This window comes from Centropristis striata, chromosome 7 (assembly GCF_030273125.1).
Source record: "Centropristis striata isolate RG_2023a ecotype Rhode Island chromosome 7, C.striata_1.0, whole genome shotgun sequence".
In the NCBI taxonomy this organism is placed as follows: domain Eukaryota; kingdom Metazoa; phylum Chordata; class Actinopteri; order Perciformes; family Serranidae; genus Centropristis; species Centropristis striata.
This window is the reverse complement of record NC_081523.1, coordinates 18,840,466-18,858,679: the sequence shown is the minus strand read 5'-3', so window position 1 is coordinate 18,858,679 and position 18,214 is coordinate 18,840,466. Positions and strand designations below refer to the sequence as shown.

The 18,214-nt window shown below is 39.0% G+C and overlaps 2 protein-coding genes across 2 annotated transcripts; one reads left to right on the top strand and one right to left on the bottom strand.

The window, feature by feature from the left end:
* Positions 1-348: 348 nt before the first annotated feature.
* wdr31 (WD repeat domain 31) lies at positions 349-10,389 on the top strand. Its single transcript, XM_059336656.1, has 10 exons — positions 349-661; positions 1,461-1,531; positions 1,832-1,964; positions 2,441-2,515; positions 2,617-2,761; positions 2,876-2,976; positions 3,127-3,194; positions 4,684-4,825; positions 5,761-5,923; positions 7,496-10,389. The coding sequence occupies exons 2-10, from the start codon at positions 1,485-1,487 to the stop codon at positions 7,696-7,698; spliced, it is 1,077 nt and encodes a 358-aa protein (XP_059192639.1). The 5' UTR covers positions 349-661; positions 1,461-1,484; the 3' UTR covers positions 7,699-10,389.
* Positions 10,390-11,171: 782 nt separating this feature from the next.
* Positions 11,172-17,145, bottom strand: bri3bp (bri3 binding protein). Its single transcript, XM_059336657.1, has 3 exons — positions 16,815-17,145; positions 15,001-15,103; positions 11,172-14,903 (listed from the first exon to the last, which is right to left on the bottom strand). The coding sequence occupies exons 1-3, from the start codon at positions 16,989-16,991 to the stop codon at positions 14,482-14,484; spliced, it is 702 nt and encodes a 233-aa protein (XP_059192640.1). The 5' UTR covers positions 16,992-17,145; the 3' UTR covers positions 11,172-14,481.
* Between the last annotated feature and the right edge of the window lie 1,069 nt (positions 17,146-18,214).

The following is an 18,214-nucleotide window of genomic DNA, read 5'->3' as shown; positions in this document are numbered from 1 at the left end:
ATGTGTTCAATCACTAATACTGGAGACAACGCATAGAGAGTGAGAGGGGGTTGATGGGAGAGAAGCTCAGCTGCTCATGTGTTCCCAGTGCCCCCAGGGGCAGGTTAATCCAGCCATGGGTGTAGATGTGCCAATGGAGTAAAAAATACAAATAAATGGTGTGCACATTAAATAGTCACCGCCGTAGACACACGACTAAAAAAACTGTGCACATGTATTAAATGCAAAGTGATTTTTAGATGGGGGAAGGTACACGACCAGAAATGCAGCGATAAATGGTAAACCAGGCTTTTATTTTGTAAGAGAAAGCTTTGGATTACTTCCTGCCCCATGTCACGTGACCTCGCCCTCGCCTAGAAACGAGAAAGCGTCGCTCCATGGTCGCTACGGAGAGAGAGGGATGGGTCTCTCTTGTAGTTAAAAGATACTTCTGTGGACTTTCCCACGCAGTTAGGACTAGTTACTATCATGGCACTCTGTGGGAAACGCTTCTTGGTCGTTGCAACAACGACTCCTCCAAGTTTTAACGTTTGTATATCCATGTTTTGGTGCTACTAGTGCATTAATCCATCTTGGCATGACCGATAAAGATTAGTTAGCATGCTAGCGAGCTAGCCGCACAGCCTCCGCATCACACAGCGACCACACCTGCCGGTGACAGGTAAGGAATCTTGCTTCACTTATCTCCAGGACTGTGTACCACGACTTTGTCATTAAGTATTTTTAAACCTATAGTAACTGCAGTTAAAAGCCATCGGTGTTGTTACATAATGATTGCCCGTACAGTTCATAGCAGGTGTTTTCGAGCGACTAATTCCTTGTGACAGTAATGATGCGGCTCTAATAGGATTTGAGCCCTCTCCTTCCTGTCGATTGTTTGAGGAGTACGCCAGGATAACGAGGGAGGAGTTTAGCAGTGCGTGTGTGTGTGAGACAGTAGTGTTTGCGTGGGAACGTGTGGTTAATCTCACTTTCTAGACTGGTCTATCCTACCCATATACCCTTATGCAAGATAATTTGCAGTAAGAGGCTGTGTCTACTTAAGTAAGAATGTGTGGCATATGCAGGTCAGCCTTAAATAGTATTATGCACAATGTATTTTTCAGAGGGTTGAAAATATAGTGGTACAGTTGCAGCAGGCGAAGGGCAAAGCCTTACTTAGTTTCTCAAGTCAAAGTATTGTGGTTTCAATCTGATTATTAAGGATTTCAGCTATGACCTGAGTGTATTTAATTGCATTGATATACTTTGAAACATTCCATGTGGTGTTGTTGCATTCGTTGTGCTGAATGTGGTTTGCTATTATGATACAATTCATACAAACTTATCTGTGACTACCAAAACATGACCAATCTCTAAAGAGACGGATGGACATTTATGAATACAACCATGGTTTTTGTCCTGTTTGACAGCATTTGTGTGTGTGTGTGTGTGTGTGTGTGTGTGTGTGTGTATGTCAGTGTGGCTGCAGGTTCCTAGCAGACATGGGCAAACTACAGAGCAAGTTTCGCAAGAGGTCTGACCTCTACAAGTAAGATGTGCACTAATGAAACAACTTGTGCACTTGTATGTGCTACATACTAATTAGAGTCAGGATTTCAGTGTATACACTGCTTGTATTGCATGTCAACATGGAAAGTAATTTATTGAGGATTGTTTCCATCTCAACAATTCATTTTAAGCAGAAGAGTTTTAGTTGAGCAGCCTGTAAGGAATTATAAAATGAGAATAACATCGATATATACTGCAGGCTTGAATCGGTTATCAAAAACACTGGCTGACTGTGTTTAATTTGTTGTTATTGTTTGTTTTACTGGTGTTTTCTGTGCAGGGCATCTGAGGGGGATAAGGCAGATAATACCTTCGACAGTCAGGTGGTGCAGTATGAACCTGCCCATCAAGGCTCCACCAACACTGTCACCAATCTCAGCCCAGATCTGTGTGTTTCTGGCGGGAGTGACCAGGTAAATGATTCTTTGTACAAGCAGTAGATTTCTGCTAGAATTTTAATTACACTATTATTTTTTTTTTTAGAGTTTTTTCCTCTGGCTTTTTGAGAGGATGATAAATAAACAAGTTTAATATATGTTTATAGATCAATAGAATAACTAATGCGAGAAAAAGACTGAAATTATGCAATTGATCTAGGTAGTATAAAAAGTCATGGATCACAAGGTTGGCGTTTCTGCTGTCCACATGTAAAACTGTCTTTGGACAAGACACTGAACCTGAAATTTTGCTCCCTATGGTCAGGCCAGCACCCTGAACGGTAGCTTCCTGCCATCTGTGTGTGAGTGAATGGGTGAAAAATCTTTGTACACTGCTTTGGATAAAATCACAACATAAATGTAGCCATTTACTTCCTAATTTCTGTGAAAAATCCTTCAACATGTGATAAATGTGTGAACATGTTTTTGTATGTGTGTGTTTGCCCCTGTAGGCTGTGGTGGTGTATGACTGGAAGCAAGGCCGGCTGTGTCAGTCCTTCCAGGGTCACAACCGAGAGGTTACCAAGGTAACGCCAATACTGTGTGTGCACAAACTGATAAAGGTGTGACGCTGTTCTGAGCTGTTACACATCTTCCACTCCTAATTCTGCCCCCATCTATCTACCAGGTGGTGTGTTATCCAGGGAGTACATGGATCTTTAGTGCCTCACGGGACAAGACTGTTCTCATGTGGGACCTAAACCAGGGGGATGAACCTATTCAGGAATATTGTGGCCATGAATTGGTGGTCAATGGACTAGCTATCAGCCCTGGTACACACACACACACACACAAACGCACGCACGCACGCACGCACGCACGCACGCACGCACGCACGCACGCACGCACGCACGCACTGGAACTGTTTTTTTTGTTGTGGTTTTCAGAAGGGAGAAAGCTGTGCACTGGTTCCCGTGATAACTGGATGTGCCTGTGGGATATAGAATCTGCAAAATGTGAACAGAGACACAACATTTCTAGAAACCTGGTGAGAATGATACTATGTGTTCTTGTGTACACACAATCTGGTACTAAGAATTGTTTCAAGCACACTGAATTTCCTTGGGTGTGTAACTGAGCATGTCAGAAAAATAATAAAATAATAAGCCATTCATTCTGACTGTTCCTCTCTGTCCAGGTGACTCATGTATGTTGGGTGCCAAGCAGCTCCTCTATTGTGCAGACCTCTGAGGATAAAACCATAAGGTACTGTAAGATTTGCTACTGTAACTATATTAGTTTTGAAATACAGAAATCCACTTTGTTTGCAGTATGAATATGCTGACTTGCTTCTACTTGCTAGAAAAATATATAGCGTTTTGTGGGGTGTGATACCAGTGCTACACTACACAACGCTACCATGGTGACCTTTTAATCAGGACATAGGCATGGCAATTGGTATCTATGGCACTGTGTACATTTAAATAGCTGTGAACTTGTTTTTTGTTTTCCTCGAATTATGGAAGCTAACTTTGTTAGCAACAACTTTGCATGGCGTAGCTGTAAGCCAGGTGCAGTCAGGGTGCTGGTATAGCTGGGAATATAAATACACTCACCGGCCACTTTATCAGCTTCAGGGTGTACCTAATAAAGTGGTGGTGTGGTCTTCTGTTGCTGTAGCCCATCTGGTTCAAGGTTCGACGTATTGTGGGTTCAGAGGTGTTCTTTTGCAAAACTTGGTTGTAGCGAGCTGTTATTTGAGTTACTGTTGCCTTTCTATCATCTCTAACCAGTCTGGACATTCTCCTCTGAGTTCTGGCATCAACAAGGCATTTTGGCCCAGGGAACTGCTCCTCACTGGATATTTTCTCTTTTTCAGGCCATTCTCTGTAAACCCTAGAGGTGGTCGTGTGTGAAAATCCCAGTAGATCAGCAGTTTGTGAAATACAACAATCATGCCATGTTCAAAGTCACTTAAATCACCTTTCTTCCCTATTCTGATGCTCAGGTATAACTTGAGCAGGTCATCTTAACCATGTCTACATGCCAAAATACATTGAGCTGCAACTATGTGATTGGCTGATCAGATATTTTCGTTAACAAACAGGTGAACAGGTGTACATAATAAAGTGACCGGTGAGTGTATATATAATATGGTTACTTCTGGGTTCAAGAAACCAAGGTGTGACGGCCAAAATACACACACTGGGACTAAGTACTCTCACACTTGGGAATTAAGATAATAAACCAGCAGGTCAACATAGTTGTGCTTTATGGCAGCTACATTAGCATCTGTTAGTATGGGGGAATCTAGTGACTGCACATCTTTACAATTAACCTAACAGCTCCTTGAATCCCCTCTGACATCACTTCATGCAGCCAACTGTTTGTTATGAATAAATAATACTAAACATGTAATTTCTACATTTGTAAAACTTAGGTGTCTTTCTCTAAATGTAGTCATCATCACATGATGGAATAATATTTGATTCATTGCTCTGATTTGGAGGAAAGATCATGTTATGTATTTAAGCAGTATTTGCCCAACACGGAGACACAAAAAAACTTGCTTTGTTCTTTAAAAAGTATATTTTTAAAGAATCAACATAACATCACAATACCTTAAGTTTTCCAAGTATTTTAATACTACTATCTGAAATTCAGATGTGTCCACTCCTGAATCATAGTTTCTGATGTCTTAATTCTATGTTTTAGGGTGTATTTCTACAGTAATGTCTGAGTGTATTGTGCACAGGGTGTGGGATAGCCGTGCATGGCAGGTGACCAACACTTTTCCAGCCAAGCAATACATCCAGACCCACTGTGACGTTTCTCCAAATGGTTACTACCTGGTGTCCAGCAGCAATGGCTTTGGAGGCCAGGGCTGTGAAGCCACGGTGAGAACACTTGAGGTGTTTGTGTAATTGCTGGTGGTATGGATGCAAATTTACAGATTGTAAACAGATTGTAGCACTTACCTACTGTCTGGGTTTGTTTAAAGGGACAGATCTTGCCTTCTCTTGAATATAAAGGAACTAGATGGCACTTAGTGTGTGGGGCTCAAAGCTCCAAAAAATTAATTTGGAATCTCTAGAGCACTTTATCTTTCCAGAAATTGGGACCCGTTTTCTCCAGATAATCCACACACAGTTTCATATAGCAAGTGTTTTCTTTCTAGTATAGTTCAATATGTTTTTTTTGCTATGCCAAATTATGCACTCATGAAGCAAAAAGGCCACTGGCTTGTTCTTTTTATTTTTCTCAAACAAAACAATAATTAGACATTGCCCTTGTGCTGATGGTCTCTGAATGTTTTCTCTTCCTGTCTAATCTGTCTTCTAAAAGTAACAAGAGACGATATGAAGTTAATCCTATTTCACTCATTACCAGTGGTACTTTGGTAAAGTCCAATCTTGTAAAAAGTAAAGCACAAGAAATGTTTTGTTTCTAATATATGACTGGCACTTATGGGTTTTATCACATTACTGTCCTTAATTGATGGCAGAAGGCATTTTTTTAGTTGTCATTGTTCAGATTCGGAACAAAAATTATTATTGAACACCTCTCACCTGGCTGCTACACAAGGTTGCTCCTCATGTGGGAACGCCCTGTTTCCAACAGAGCCTTGAAGATGTACTTGTAGCATCATAATTTAAAAAAACAAACATTTTATCTCATGACTGTTTTCTTTTCATTTTCAAAGGCATACTATATATATTTTAATACCAGAGAATACCAGAGATAGCTTTGTGTCTCTCTGGTGGTATTTAATTAGATTTGAATCTTCTGACTGTGTCATTTGTTCTAAGTGGAGTTATGTCTATGTTACTAGCTCTGGGATCTGCGTCAGCCTGGCTGTAAAGTTGTGGAGTACAGAGGTCATCTCCAGACCACCGCCTGCTGTATGTTTCTGCCTACGCCTCCTGGTGGCTCAGCTCAGGTAGCAACATCCTCCCATGACAGCTCAGTCAAAGTCTGGGATCAGAACACAGCAGGTAACAACAGCTTATGGTTGGAAACATTGCACACATACAGTAGTGTTCAATATAATAGCAGTCCAATGTGACTAACCAGATTAATCCAGGTTTTTAGTATATTTTTTATTGCTACAGGGCAAACAAGTTACCAGTAGGTGCAGTAGATTCTCAGAAAACCAACAAGACCCAGCATTCCTGATATGCACGCTCTTAAGGCTGTGCAATTGGGCAATTAGTTGAAAGGGGTGTGTTCATAAAAATAGCAGTGTCTGCTGTAGACTTTCCAAACACAAAACTATTTTGTACAAACTTTTTTGTTTCTAGTATTTAGCAATCCTGTGAATCACTAAACTAATATTTAGTTGTATGACCACAGTTTTTTTTAACTGCTTCACATCTGTGTGGCATGGAGTCAACCAACCTGAGGCACCTTTCTGCTGTTATTCCACTCCAAGATGCTTTAACAACATTCCACAATTCATTTACATTTCTTGGTTTTGCTTCAGAAACAGCATTTTTGATGTCACCCCACAAATTCTCAATTGGATTAAGGTCCGGGGATTGGGCTGGCCACTCCATAACATCAATGTTGTTGGTTTGGAACCAAGATTTTGCTTGTTTTCTAGTGTGTTTGGGGTCACTGTCTTGTTGAAACACCCATTTCAAGAGCATGTCCTCTTCAGCATAAGGCAACATGACCTCTTCAAGTATTTTGACATATGCAAACTGATCCATGATCCCTGGTATGTGGTAAATAGGCCCAACACCATAGTAGGAGAAACATGCCCATATCATGATGCTTCACTGTCTTCACTGTGTACTGTGGCTTGAATTCAGAGTTTGGGGCTCGTCTCACAAACTGTCTGCGGCCCTTGGACCCAAAAAGAACAATTTTACTCTCATCAGTCCACAAAATGTTCCTCCATTTCACTTTAGGCCAGTTGATGTGTTCTTCGGCACATTGTAACCTCTTCTGCACATGCCTTTTTTTTAACAGAGGGACTATGCAGGGGATTGTTGTAAATAGATTAGCTTCACACATATGTCTTCTAACTGTTTAAGATTAATTACTTTATTAATCCCACAATGGGGAAATTCACCTCTTTATAAGTTTTCCCCTCTTCAATCAACTTTTCAATCAAAAGTTGTTCTTCTGAACAATGTCTTGAACAACCCATTTTCCTCAGGCTTTCAAAGAGAAATGCATGTTCAACAAGTGCTGGCTTCATCCTTAAATAGGGGCCACCTGATTCACACCTGTTTTTTTTACAAAATTGATGACCCCACTGATTGAATGCCACACTGCTATCTTTTTGAACACACCTCTTTCGACTAATTGCCCAACTGCACAGCCTTAAGAGCGTGCATATCACGAATGCTGGGTCTTGTTGGTTTTCTGAGAATCTACTGCACCTACCTGTACCTTGTTTGCCATGTAGCAATAAAAAATATACTAAAAATCTGATTAATCTGGTTAGTCACATTGGACTGCTATTATATTGAACACTACTGTATATGCACTTAGACAGACACTGTTTGTGTATGTACACTAACTCTTCTCCTACCCTCCCGCTGCCCTCCTCTGTTCAGTCTGTTTAGGGACGTTATCTCTGGATGGTGCAGGTCCTTTGGTTTGTCTTTCTCCCGCTGACTCTACCAATCTGCTTTGTGCCAGCTTCAACACTGGCCTCCATCATATCCAGGTGGGCCACGGATCAAACCAGGCTCAGGTTTCTGGGGCAGGTTCAGGGGGAGCTGGTGGCCTGGACATAAAAGTTGTGGCACGCTTCTGATAGCCCAGGAGAGCCTGGTGTGACTCATAACTGTGAACAGTCGGTGACTTAGCGAGCAATGTCACTGGATATGGATGTCATGGCTGTTCTTTATTCTTTTTTTTTTTTTACAATTTTGCATATTTCTATCGACATTTTTGCTTCACTAGACTGTCATACAGTGAAGAATGACAGAAAGATCAGTGAAAAGGAGTGGGTGATAATGAAATGTATGGAGGACGCACCTTATGACAAGCAAAGCCGCCTGGAAGCCCATCATAGCTGCTTAATGAAATTGTAAACATCAAAATGTTCCTGCTTCGATTGTTGCCTTCTAGGACCAAACCAGATTAACTGGGTATCACCCTCTGTTTTATACACTACTTCAGCTAGGTGGATTTGTCAGAAAGCTTCATGCACATTGCTTTTATTAATGGTGCTGAATACATTTGGAGGACGTCTTAATGTGGCAGGAGTGGTGTTGAAAATATGGAAGCACTGTTAGAGCAGGAAATCATCTATTTGGTCAGGTGTTACTTTTCCTTAGTCTGACAGAAGAAGTGGGAGCCAAATAGATTAGTATAGTAAGAGTATGTGACTTTTCCTAGACTGCCAGATTTGTTAGTCACACAATGTGAAAAGTTGTTTTCATCACAAAGACAGAAAAATGCAGAGCATATGTTTGTAATTAATAATAATATTCTAACCATTGATTAGTTTGTACTATAGTTTTAACCTGTCAAGTGTTAGACCAAATTAATACTTAACACAGAACTGTATAAACATGAGCTTTATTTGTTGGTAGGATTCAATTCATAATGTTTTCTAAAGATACAGATGCTGATATTTTTTGAACTGATGCTGCCGATAGCTGTTGGTGCCGATATCCATTATATTTAAATTTAACAATTACTATGCAAAATACCAGAATAATTCAATTTTGAAGAAATTATTCTTTGAAAAAACATATGGTAATAAAATATGTTGCAAACACAAGAGAAAGCTACTCAATATGGTGTCACTGCTGACTACTATTAACAGCAGATGCTACAGAACTACTTTGTTAGGATTAACAATCGGGTAGTCTGTAGTTTAGCCAGCAAATGCTAATGTTAATATTAACAGCCTAAATGGAATACTTCATCCCCCAAAATAGTCTGATTTACTGGATAGCCTGTGGATATAAGCCTGTCATTGCACACAACTCTCACACAGCATGCTCCCCCTCGCCTTCTGCTATCTCTGCTATCTATTTCCAGAGGCACCGTTGCTGCATCCCCGGCTCAGCACTGCCCATGATGACTGTTATTGGTTTAAAGAAATCCAAACAAGCCAAGAGTGTTTTTTCCCCATAGCAGAATGATAATAGTTGCTGACACAGCACTGTGGAGACAGGTCTAGCTATGCGAGATTACCCCCAGAATGATAATTTGTGTATCAATTACTGATCCTGTTTTACATTGAATTGTTAAAGAAACCTTGTTTTAGTCACATGCCTCCACAGCAAACAAAAAACTAGAAAACTGAGAAGATTCTTAAAGAATTGAAGTACATGAGGGCCACAGCAAAACAATAACAAAACATCCATTTACAATCTCCCACACAACTCTGCACAGATGAGTAGCGTGCCTGCGCAAGCGTGAGACGGTCTATGGGGAAATGTTTTTGATAGTGAGATTTGGTGTTTGGGAAGCAGTGAGCTTACAATGAATATTTGAGATTTGTATTATACTGCACGAGTTGTGTGAGAGTTTACGAACTGATGTTTTGTTTTAGTTTTTCTGTTGTTAAATGTGACCCCCATTTACTCGAAGGAGTTTCTCCATTTTCAGATAATCCCTTTATTGTTGGCGTCATTCAAGAACAATTAAGTTTTCATCAGGAATTCAAGGTAACACACGATCAGTATTGAATATAACTTTTAACAAGTATTCCTTTAACATAAACAGCATTACTCTAAGTGAGTAAAACTGGCTGCACATTATGTTCCTACATGCAATTATCATAGATGAGTTTAACCACTTCTGTATTTGAAGTGTAACTTATACTAATATTGTCTGTTCCAGCAGCTTAAAAAAGTACAATATTTTCCTTTTGTTTTGGATATCCAGGTTACCATCTTTCCCTAAGACTGTTAACTACATCTGCCAATTCCATTTTAGAGATTTATCGCTAGCTAGAAAAACATAATGGACAGGTTAGGAGTAGATCAAAGTAACAAGCGGTAATGTAATCTCAGGTGAGTCCAAATGCACTCGTGGATATCAATCTTAAGAAATAAGTTGGTTTAGTACTTACTGAACATCTACTTGTTCAAGGTAACTGTGATGTGTGACTTTTTGTCATACAGTGCCAAGCAATCCACATCAGTAATTATTTTTCTAAAATCTAGATAACACAAGAAGCAGTAGGCAACCAAAGGTGACCAGACATTATATTAAATGATTTATTGTTTGGGTATTTGTCACTCAAAACGTCACCAGCTGATTTTATCTGTCTGTTTGATACGTTATGATTAAGCAATAAACTAATTATAATATCTAAGGTGTAAATCTTAGTTGTGGCTCCTTGTGTCAGTTGAGATTTTTAACTTGGTCACAAACCCACTGTTTATTTAATACTACTCTCACATGTATGTCATTAAATATGAATGCTTGCTTCATCTTATTCAGTAGAGCACTACAGGTAAATTAAATCATTCATGGTATACCAGCTCACTCTGAAAGACGTTTTACTAATACAAATCAATAGAATGTACTTTGTGCCTACTGTGAGTAAAGGTCCTGCAGAAACACGTTACAACCTGAAAGCTATTGTGTACAACTTTAATTTTCTATTACTGCAATTGGAGCTCCTTGGGGTTCATTGTTTTGCTTAATTGCACCCTGAGAATCTGTTTAAAGATTGTTTATTTCACTGTTACAAGAATGTTCTTGCCTGCTGTGCTAATCATAACAACAATGGATTGTCGTTTTTGAGGACACTTAACATTAAGGTGATCAGATATTATCAAGGGTGACCATTTATGTAAATGCCCTTTTAATATATTTTTAATATATATGTAAACTGCAAGTCTCATGACACAGCTGATCATTTTATTTTTAGCCTGTTGGAGATTTGCTGGATTTTCTTTTTGTCAAGTAAACTTAAAAATGCGCATGTATTCCAAAATAGGCTTTTAGGAAACAAAAGATTTATCATTTTTAATGATATTTTAATCTAGTGACAGAATTGTCCTTGTTAAAAAGTTACCAGCAAATACTACAAAATAAAACATCTATTAAAAGTGATTAACCCAGTTTAAAGGAAACATAATGGCCAAGCTACATGTATATTAATTTCAGTGGATTTCTGACTTTGGTATACTTGTAGACAGGCTGATAACACATTTAATGCATTAAAAAATATCTTGAAATAATTGATTATTATGACAAAATGCATTCAAACTTTGCAGGGATATCCTGCATAAAATTATTAATAAGAAAAGTCAAAGGTTTTGTCATACAGTGGTTTTTAATTTATTCAAATCTGGACCTCATTTTCACTGAGAAAAGAAAAGGAACCATTTAGCCATCAACAGGTTTCGATAGACACGCTCACACAGACGACAGCAGGCAGAACAGTTTGGTGCTTGCCACATCACTAAAGTACAGAAATATTCTGATAGAAAAAAGGTGTAAAAATATTGATGAAATTAAAAAAACAAAAGATACAAGTAGTAGCTTTAAATTAAACAAAAATACACATTATTGGCACAGTATGTTATAAAAAAGCAGGCTACATGGAATAATAGGAATAAGTAGGATACAGTACATTAAAAACAATGGATTCACTAGCCATTCAACAGGCAGAGAATAAATATAATCTGAATGTAGCATTCAATCAAGTGCTGAGAGATGTCAACAGAAAGATCCACTGCTATCTTTCAATATCCAGGTGGTACATGAGTAGATCTACTTTAAGTATACATTTTATCTGTGTTATCAAGCTGGTTTAAGTCTCACAAACAGATTTTTCTGGTGCTGGAAATATTAAAAACAGTGTGAGAGAATGTGTGCAATTTGAAGAAACAGTATTCTTTGTTCTTCAGTTTTCAGTGTCTAACTCAATCCTACCTAATCATCCATTGGAAAACTGTAAAAACTTTCCTTTAATAACATAAATGATTACTATCCAATTATAACCTTCATAAATCCCACATTCAGTTATTTAGAAAACATAAACCAGTCACCAGCTTCATCTCTGCAAAACAAAACAAATAATGTAACAACATGCCAGAGATTAGTTCAGTGGGTTTTTGTCCATTTTAGTTTTGTAATGTAAAACAGACCACGGAAGTGTGATAATTTGGTCCATACAGTACAGTCATCAGTGCAAATGTTGACCGAAATGGTACAGAAAAATTAGACTTATGATAATACAAATCCCTCCAACTCTTTACAGGACACATCACATTTCGGAGGGGTTCTCTACCTAAGCAGTCAACAACATGTATATAATGCAACATAACAGTATAGGCATAAAAACAGCATGCATGAAAATCCCAGATTACTTTGGCTATATGGGCTTCCTATGGGGTGGAGGGTTGGTAGGGCGAACTGGGTGTGTTTGGGGTGAGAGCTTCAATTATCTGGTACACATTAATATAAGCTGTATTCATATAGTCAACTACGTTTTTGCATTTTGCTGATTTAGTTAGGACTTAACTCCAAGATAAAGATGAAAGGCAAGTCAAAGGGTCTAGTGAGAAGTAAAGAACTGTCAGACCTGTACTGAACACAGGAAAACGTATATGTAATGATAATTATCTGAATGTGCTGAGTCAATATGTCCATATCAGGTATTATGGTGATGCAACAATTTCCTTCTCAAAGAAGAATAGTAACACTGTGCCCTTACTACACTGAGAAACATTAGAAGTGGGCCAAAAAAGCACCTCACACATACTAATAAGTTGTTCAGGATGTTGTAAATGTGAGTGTCAAGGGTATAAATACTGGTTGGTTCTTTGGCCTCAGTAGTACCATGAACTGTAAGAGCCCTCTGATCAGTTATGTCATCTTTAATCATGCACAGCATTAGGGTCGTTTGTATAAAAACGTTTTAACAGAGTCCAGATTCTATAAATTGAAATTACAAAAAGGGTAATGTGCCAGGGTGGATATGACTCAATGTAGACAAACAGTGTGTGTTAACCATAGTGAAGTATGGCAGGGAAAGTCCTCTTTTATGAGGACACATGAAGAGAAATTAAAAAAAAAATGGCAGAAATAATAGACATAAAAAGCCCAAAGAGGTGGCTACAGTGATGTACAGTTTTAATATAATGATATACTATATGTATCAATCAGGCTGGTTGTTAATCTTGCAATATGTTACTGGTAGGTTATCACTAAGATGAAACAATTTAAAATAATGTTGAGCTTCAAATATACATTTTTCAATGTATGGTCAAATGGGGTTGTACAGTACAGGCTAGTATTTTTGCCACAGGATCGAAGGCACTAGACCTAATTCAATCTGTAATAAGTTAAGAATGTTATCTGTTTACACTATAATTCTCCTCCTAAAAGATGTAGTAAGAGATGCTTTAAGCCAGTATAAGATAATTTGCTTGTGCATTCAAACATTTAAATGTTAACAATACATCCCCACCCAGCTTAAACTATAAACCACAAGCTGCAGTTCAAATCCCGACAATAATTGCATGCAGGTATCAAAAAGATAGATTTGGTCTTGCAAAAACACAAACTATGCACCCACTTATCGATAAGTACTGTACGTTACTGAGACAGATTTCAAACTATATCTGAAAAACTGTGAAGTGACTCAAAGAGACCCAGACATAATTTTAATACGCTTGATTATGTCTCATTTCCAGTTCTATACGTGTGTTGGTTGAGTCCCTGAGATATTGCTGCCTGTCTGCATTTTCTACTCGTCTGATGTTGACTTTTTGAAACAGTGCTTATCTATTTTACAAGCTTGGAACACACACACATTAATGCATTTGCACATTCGAGTAGGTCACTCAGATGCATACACACAATGAAAAAGAGGTCCTGATGTCAAACTATTGCCACTATGGGACGGTGACTTCATGAAACAAACTAGATCTACATGATTTCAACATTTTGGATGGAAATGGAATAAATAAATCTTACTATGAACAATTATTATCTTGAGGATTTTTACATTTTAGAAATACAATGTTGGTATCGGGCCCCTGCCTCACACCCAACCCCTTTTTCTACTTCAATAGTTTCAAAAAGGGAAGTAAATGTTTGTCGATAAACCTGTGTAAAGAATCGTAGCCCCCAGGTTATTCACAAGGATAGAAATAAACATACATAAAACATGATTATTCATTTAGCAAAAGCATTGACGATGCTTATCCAAACACCAAAAATTCAAACCCCAACTTTCTCAAAAGTGGCTGAGGTGTAGAATTAGCCCAGCATTTAGAAAACCATGTACATCTCTCTGATAACTTCCTCACCGATGTAGCAAAAACCTTTCAATCAAAATCTTGAGACAAACATAAAGAAAAATAGTTGTTTGGTTGATTTGCGTAAGCTCCGAGTCAACTGTCCACACCTCTGAGGATTTTTAGGTATTCTGTAACTTAAATCAACTCAAGCAGTTAAAATACGGTTTTCAAATCTAGTTTTGTCCCCCATCTGACAATAGAGTTGGAAATACCCAGTAGTTGTGTTGCTGCAGATGTGTACAGGAAGCAGCGTTCTGACATCAACTGCAGCTGGTTGTACAAGATCCCCTCCCTCCCCCTCATCGTGCCGCTACCTACTGGTCCCCGGTGCGTTCCAGGCCGTCTATGACGCGACTCAGCCTGATGTTAAGCAGCCTGATCTGAGTGTCCAGGTGGTCGATTTTCTCTTCCAGTGAACCTGCCCCGCCTCCCCGACGCCAGTACGCTCCCACAGGCCCCGTCATGAAGTACACCGCCATGATGAAGCAAAGCGGCAGCACCGCGCGCTCAGGGTCACCCTCAAACTTCTGCAGGATGTAGAGGCAGGACAAGGCGAAGAGTGTTACACGTGCTACCCAGAAGAAGCGGCCAAACACAGCGTGCAGCAGGTAAAAGAAACCCCCCAGGAACATTGAGAGGAACCAGTAGGCCACAAGTACAGCGGCAACCAGGAGTAGGGCACGTGCCGGAGAGTTGGTGAGAGATGTGGGGCTGAAGTAGTGGCTGAGGTTTGAGGCTACAGAGGGAAGAGAGAGAGAAGCAAGTGGTCTTACAATTTGTCTTTGTGCCCATGGGTTTTGTTAGAAATTTCATAATAAATTAAATAAACTCACAGTCGATGCCCATCACATCCAGCAGATCAGACCAGATCTTCCAGATGGTGTCAAGAAAAGAGTCCACTCCATGGACAAACCTCTCCGTTGTTTTGGAGAAAAACTACAGAACCAAAAATGCAAAGAGTAGGGTAAAGACTGTAATCATTGCACTAAATGTTTACCTTCTAGAAAGGAGTAATTCAGAACCTTGTAATGCAAACAAGCCTAAAGTAAAAACCTACGGTAAAATAAGAGGAGTGTCAACCAAAACATGAAGAGGACTGCAGTGTAGTAGTTAAAGTCAGTACAGTTGCACAATAATCATGACGAACATATAAGTCCCCAATTTACTGTCAACAACTCACAGTAGCTATCTTTAGATCAATCAGCCAAAAAGTTGTGTTACGTTTTCAAAGCAACTCTTGTGAACTGCTTACTATATTGTGATATCTTCTGAAGCCTATAATATATACTGCATTAATACTTGACACTAAAGATTTGGGGAAGTGGCATGACTGCTTTTTGATCCTGTGATTTAAAACAAAACAAAAACAGTCTTAACTAAATGAGGCCATTTCCCCCCCTACCAAAATAACTAGATTATTTCAAATATTTTTATTGTGAAGCAGACAGTATATCAAAAATACATCCATCTCTGGTTTGTCCAATGCTTCATAATTTCATTATAAGTAACAAAGGTGTCCTACAAATAAGCAATAAATGAAAAACAATAAATGGGAGAAAAATATAAAAAGTATACAAAAAAATGTAAACAAATACATATATTAAAATAAATAAATAAATAATAACACCCTCCCTGACCCACCCCGTCCCGCCCACCCAGTACTACTCAATTTGTCCTACATCCTGTTTTGAGAAATAAATAATTGGTTGCCACATCCTCTTGAAGTCTTCTAACCTACCACTAAGAGAGTAACGAATCCTTTCAAGGTGCAATGTTTCAGTCAGTGCCGTTAACCATGCTTTGGAAGTAGGTGCCTCCGTTTTTTTTCCAATGGAGGAGAACAAGTTTTTTCCCACAGAGGAGACCATAGGATAGAAGGCGTCGCTGTATATTCTGTAGGTTCCCAGTGCTCCCTGATGCCCCTAGTATGACCAAGAGTGGATCTGGTCGTAATGTAGTCTTAAAGACCTTTGAGAAAAATGAAAACACTGCTGTCCAGAAATGTTTTAACTTGGGGCATAGTGCGTAACTGTGCAGTAGATTTGCCTCTGCTTGGTTACACTTCTCCAAAAATAACTAGAGTAAAACTACTCAGTGCAGTCAGTCAGTGCATACAGTGATCACGTGTGAAGCTCCACATATGTCACTTTCTTTGGCGGCTACATGCAGGAAATAAGATTAGAATTCAAAATGCAGGAAGTGCTGTGGGCAGTGACAGCATACAAGCTAACGTGTTTCCGCAAATTAAATAACGTTGGACACAAAGAAAGAGCTGTTATGGCCCGGACCAACGGGGCTACCTGCCATCTGTATGGTGACATTTGATGCACTTGCTGATGGGCTCAAAACAATGAATGCCACTATTGGTTACATAACAAATTATACGATTTAAGTTTTACTGAATGATAACAAATACCTAATTTCATTTTTCAGTGAAACGCTAGATAAGCTGTCACCTTCTATAGGTGGATAAAACATGGGATAATGGCTAATTTTTCAAAATGGCATCCGTGAAATTGTTGGCCAGGCCCGGGCGCTTGTTTCCTGTTCGCCAAATTCAGACCACAACCTCGCTTTGCCTGCTCGCCTCTACAAGCCGCTAGAACAAAATGAGTGTATATTTTGACAATAAATGTCCCACACTCACCTTGTACAGCCCTCTAATGTTGTCCTCTCCGAAGACACTGCTCAGGGTCTGGTAGATGCCGTTAGCTGCCCGTCGGAAGCTGTTGTGGTTGCTGGTCCTGCTCCTGGCCGCTTCGGCTGTGCACAACAGAGACGCGGAAAGCACCAAGAAAACCACGAGAACCCTGATTCCATTCATGGCCCCAAAGTCCCGAGATGTCGAGCAGAAATGTGTATCAAAATTGTTCAATAAAACGCAAGGTAAGATTGGGAGTTAGCTGCCTGAAATGACACCTTGGTGGGGGATGAGACGCTTGCTGTGATGGTGGTGATAACCCGTGTTGCCTTCATGAACGCCTCGTATATTCTTCGTCCCGCGCCCTTAATTGGAAAAAAGCAGTTGATTGTCAGCTGCTGCTTTATTGTATCAGTCAAACGATATTTAGCTACACTGTAACCCCCCCCCCCCCCCCCCCCCCCAAAAAAAAAAAAAAAAAACGTTTTTTACGGTAAAAAAGGCAGCTGTGGTTGCCAGAACTTTACCGTAATACGGTGCAACTTTTTCTAATATTACGGTAAAAAGATATTAGCACTGTTGATTTCACGTTTAAGATTGCCATTGTATTCCATATTTTACCATTAAAAAAAAATCCATCAAAAGAAACGCTGTTCTGCCATATAATTGACTAGAAAATACTTCATAAATGCTGCATAAATTAAATATGTTACCATTAAATATTACAGTATAATTTGGTTAGAGATACGGTGTTTAGTATATTTAACATTATGTATTACCTACTTCTATTTTCATTAATTTTCCCTTAAACACTTGTATTATGTGTAATGCCTCCCTAGTTTCAATATTACCGATTAACATTGAAGGCATCGCTCCTCTTCAATGGGAATTAGAGGCAGGACAGAATCATCTGATGTTTGCTGCTGCCCTCCAGTGGTGAAATAGTCTCACTGGTCTCCCTGATTTGTCTTAATCATAGACTGTATAAGGTCTTAATTCAGCATTTGGTTTCACCAATAAATGCTCAAACTCTGTTCGGGTTTCCTATACATCAAGCTACTTTTTCCCACCAGGCTTAGACAAACACATATTTTTGCATTAATCTATCTGTGTCTACAGCTGCATAATTAAACCACTAACCAAAATCATTACATTGATTTAGCTGTAATTTTAGCTTTAAAAAAAGTCTTAGTGGTCAACATTTGATAGGCAGAAATCAGCAAGGAATACCTGATTATCTTCAGTTAATTGTCTCGGCCTCAGCTTTATGTTATTAATTTTCCACATAAACAATGCTTTTTCAATTTAATCTACTGTTTGTGTGTTCATAGGGAAAGAATATATTGATGACATAGCCCATGATACTTTTTCACAAGAAAATTAGCTCGTTTGATGCTGAAGTTATT